Below are 4,629 nucleotides of genomic sequence, written 5' to 3'. Positions count from 1 at the left end.
TTAATTTCAAAATGTTGATAATATGCTAATTTTTCTCAGATTTTTTCCCATTGGGTTTTACGAGCAAGGTTTTAGTAAGGAAATTTAATTCAACATGGTGGTCATCCAAGGGGGAGCTGTATCAAATTTTGTTATTTGGTGGATTCTTACTATTAACTATGTCATTTTGTTAGACCAAATCAACATAACCATCTCATATAAGTTAGGATGTCCTTATGAACCCCATATGGTATGTTAATAAATACAGTTTCGTTCACTTACACTAATGTATTTCTTGGCTCTTCGTTGAAAACTACATCAACAACTTTTACGAATCATCTCGGAAAGCTAGCAACTCATGACGCAAGTCCTCAATGTGTTGAAGAAGAACACAAATATTGTAAGAGTATTATTCAAAGACAACACCGCTTGTGTAATACCAAATAAGACTTCATCAACTACCAAATTTCTTCAAGAAATCATTGCAATCTTCTGCACTCAAGAATTTTGTTAGCTAGTCAAATTAGATCACATCGATTTGTAAGCCAAGAATTTACCGAAGTACTTATTAGGGGGAGCACCATCACTCAAGCTGCATTCTACTGGACTTATTGTGTTTTACTTTTATTCCTTCGTCAAGGTTTTGTCCCACTGTGTTTTCCTTGTCAAGGTTTTAATGAGGCAATATTTGCGTGTCCAATGTTGTTTCAAGTCTTTACGTGCTTATGCAATTTCAGGTTTTTCTCTTTTGAATTTTCCTGGTATGTTTGTAATTAGCGTAAATACAATGGTCATCAGGGAGAGTATTATAAACGTGTAATTTAGGTAGGAATATCTAGAGTAAATCTCGTTTATTATCGGGATTTCCTTGTGTCTAGCCCTATGAATAAAGGCTTTATTCTTCTGTTGCTATACATATCTAATGAGAATTCTCTCTTCTTTTCTCCCTCTGCTTTGTGTCTTCTTCTCCACTTTGTCTATTTCACAAAAATAAAATTATTTTCAGAGATATGTTTGTTTCCGCCATTTGTTACCTCAACAATAGATTAATCCGATATTTGACCAACGACAATTCAATATTTTTTTAATCAGTTTTAACTTTAATTTATATTTTACCAAACATTCAACCATTTTTTTCTTATTAAAACACAATTGGAAAAAGCTTATATAAAAAGCACAACCATACCGGACTAAGTCTACTTTTGGGATAGAACCATTAGGATCCACATTATATCCCGATTGCTTTATGAGGCTGTTTATTTTTTCACTTTTCAAGATAACATATATAAAATGAAAGAAGAGAGAGAGAGTATGTTCAATTGTTATCTATTGAAGAGGAGGAACATCTCTTACTACTGGTTAGTCTTGCTTTCATTGCCAAACCCTTTTACATATTTCTCTTCCCATTCAATTCACATATCATTCTATTTTTTTATTTCGATTGAAGTTCTTGATGTATTATTTTCATTATGTTCTAAGAATTAGTTATGGAAACAGAAATGGAAGTTGCAATAAAAAGGAACTCCTGAAAATGCCCTCAGTTATGCTATTTTACAATTTTGGATCTGCTTTCCTCATTTGTTTCCATGCTGCTATTTGTAGTTTAATAGGTGGCGGTATAAATCTGGGTTGTGAACATTGATTACCATTTAAAAAATGGTAATAATGATCACTCCATGTAAATAAACGGTGACTGATTGGCTCATTTAATTTGTGTGGGTTGTCTAATTAAGATTGTTTGCTTTAATTCATTTCATGAATTTCCTTTTACTATCAGCTATCTTTGTAAGAATGCGACTACGAGATGGGGTTTCTGTTCTTTTTCAAAGAAAAACTTAGCATGGGATACTGATTTAAGTAAACTACATGATTGAAATAACGAAATATGCTACTAAGATGTTAGAGACAGCTCCAAAGTAGCTTACATGAACAAGAAGACTATGCATAAAGTCATTAATGTAAATTGGAACCATAAAAATTGATACTAGGATCATTTAATCATATCTGTTGCCTTGGGTAATTCATTATTCTAACCAGAACCAATAATACCACCAAGCTGGTGGTTGAATCTATTTGTTATTTAGTGGATGTCATATGTATTACACTTGGGATACTAATCCTGCATCACTTAGAATCTGTGGTTTTGATTGCTTATACATGTTACCTTGCTTTTAAAGACCAATGGGTTCTATATCAACAAGATTCTTGGTTTTGTCTAAGATTAAGTTAGCTCTGTACAGTTCGGTTTCTGCTTAACTTTTTTTTGTAACTGAATAATCTGCTCTATAATGGATTATGGACTTACATTGAACCAATACAATGATTTTGTGTACTGCAGTTCTGATATTTTTATATCATTAATACTTTTTTCTATTGGTGCGAGATTCCCTAACCTTGTTGTAGCTGCTCTTACAGTGCTTGGTTCCAGCAGGTTCCCGAGTTCCCGACTAACAAAAATTAAAAGCCACACAAGCTAAATGAAGGCCAAAAAAGAGGAAGAGTTGCTAGAATGCCCAATTTGCTGGGAATCATTTAACCTTGTGGAGAACATACCCTACATTCTATGGTGCGGACACACATTGTGCAAAACTTGCATCTTGTCCCTACAGTGGGCGGCTGTCAGATTCCCGTCCCTCCCGATTCAACTTCCACTCTTTGTATCATGTCCATGGTGCCAACTACTTTCCCTCAGAGTTATTTGGAAAGGTAATAATGTAAAACAAAAGGATACACTAAAAATGGTAATTGGGGTAACTTTTTTGAGCTTTATTATTAGGATCAGATCCTTCAAAACCAAGTATTGACATATGCTAATTTGCCATAATTTCAACCTTTGGTTTCAATCATCTGATGTTTAGGACTTTGCTTATCAGTGGATCTTTCATTTTGGATGGGATAAGCATCAGGTATATGTGGATATCAAACAACCAGATGATCGAATTCAATTGGATCGATTAGTTTTATCAAAACCTTGCTTTGCAAAAATCCAGACACTTTTTATCATTATGGAAAGTTTTTGAGTTGCCCAATTCAATAAAATCTTCATTTTCTTTTTGATTTATTTTATGGATCAATAGAAGTGCGGAACATACTAACCTTTACTGTTTGTTGTTTCAGGTAAGCTTCGATTTCCTAGGAAGAATTTCTTTCTACTCTGGTTGGTGGAAAGTGCAAATGGCAATCAGATTAGATTTTGCCCGTCTTCCTGCACGGATGAGAAAGCGTTTCAGTCATCATCAAGTAGCACATCAGTTCGTCAAAGTGGATCTTACCCTTCATCAATCGAAAGCCTACACGAACCTCCTAGTTCCTCCCGAACAAGAGAAGGGTCAAGTAGTTTTATACGCAGCTGGCGAGTTTGTACGTCATTGCGTAAGTCACTGCCTTTGTTGCTGCACATCACAGCCAAGTTCCCTGTGGTAGCAATATTCATGCTAATTGTTTTGTATATAATACCTGCAAGTGCTGCTATATTGGTTGGTTGGTTACTAATTACCTTTTTATTTGCATTGCCATCATTCTTGGTACTGTATTTCTCATACCCAATTCTAAACTGGTTAGTTAGGGAGATTATTGCTTGATGACATTTGTTTGTCAATAAATCTCACTTAGTTCTATGGGAGATTATCTTGTGCAAAATGTACGAATTATAGTGTGTTCTTTTTGTAACTTTATTGTGCATTCATCACTAATGGAAATGGAACCGGTTATTGTCGAGTTGCCCCCCAACATCTGGAACCTGCAGAAGGCCCACTTGCGTATGTACTAACAAATTATAAACAAAAAGGCTGAGCATTTCTTTGCTATGAAACAACGAGACAAAATTGTGGAATTTTTTTTTTGATGCAATAGAAATTTTATTAACTTGAAATACTTTCAAAGTCCAACAATAGATGACTTGTAATAATGTCAGGTGGTTTATCTAACCACACCTTTGTGATACCAAATTTCCTACTGAACTTCGCTAGTTTATCAGCGGGCTTATTACAGATTCTAGAAACGAAATTACATTCCCAGAATGCGATAGATTTAAGATTCTCTATGGCGTCTAACAAATGACTTCATTCTCCCAAGCTATGACTGGTGCAGATTTGTTTATATAACCTTCAATCCCTTGTAAATCAGTTTCAAAAACGATGTGGGTATGCTGCAAATCTAGACTCCAGCTGACTGCTTCAAATAAAGCTAGGCATTCTGCCTGTTCCGAGTTCCTTATTCCTACATAGCATTTGGATTTGCAACCCTGCCAGTTACCTGCATAATCACGCAGAATGAGAGCAATTCCTGTTAGTCTTGTATTAATATCAAAGGAAGCATCACAGTTAATGGAAAAGTAAGGATATGTAGGGGTTTTCCAAGTAGGTTTGGTTATGCTAATCATTCTGTCAGTTCATTCTGTCAGTATTACTGCTAGCCAGAGTGTTAGTGTAGAGCTTTTTAACATAATTGGAGAAGCTCATCGCCTTTCTGGCAGTAGTAATTGGATCAGCTTTCTTGTTTTGGAATACCACTTCACAGCGCTCGTTCCATATGCTCCAGGATACAATCATGACAATATTCAACCATTTATAATGATCAGGTTGATGTTGAACTTGAGTCATCCAGCTTTTAAACAATGTTGCAGTATCAGTAAAACCCCCTGTAAGAATG

At 35.2% G+C, this 4,629-nt stretch overlaps 1 protein-coding gene across 2 annotated transcripts; it reads left to right on the top strand.

Moving 5' to 3' along the window:
* Window positions 1-1,162: 1,162 nt before the first annotated feature.
* On the top strand, window positions 1,163-3,708 carry LOC113301641. Of its 2 annotated transcripts, none has more exons than XM_026550429.1 (3): window positions 1,163-1,337; window positions 2,395-2,685; window positions 3,097-3,708. In XM_026550429.1, the coding sequence occupies exons 2-3, from the start codon at window positions 2,457-2,459 to the stop codon at window positions 3,558-3,560; spliced, it is 693 nt and encodes a 230-aa protein (XP_026406214.1). In that variant the 5' UTR covers window positions 1,163-1,337; window positions 2,395-2,456; the 3' UTR covers window positions 3,561-3,708. The 2 variants fall into 2 exon arrangements, with proteins under 2 accessions (XP_026406214.1, XP_026406215.1); XM_026550430.1 differs by lacking the exon at window positions 1,163-1,337 and adding an exon at window positions 1,365-1,638.
* Window positions 3,709-4,629: the final 921 nt, after the last annotated feature.

This window comes from Papaver somniferum, chromosome 8, assembly GCF_003573695.1.
Source record: "Papaver somniferum cultivar HN1 chromosome 8, ASM357369v1, whole genome shotgun sequence".
NCBI lineage: Eukaryota > Viridiplantae > Streptophyta > Magnoliopsida > Ranunculales > Papaveraceae > Papaver > Papaver somniferum.
This window is presented reverse-complemented; position numbering and strand designations above follow the sequence as displayed.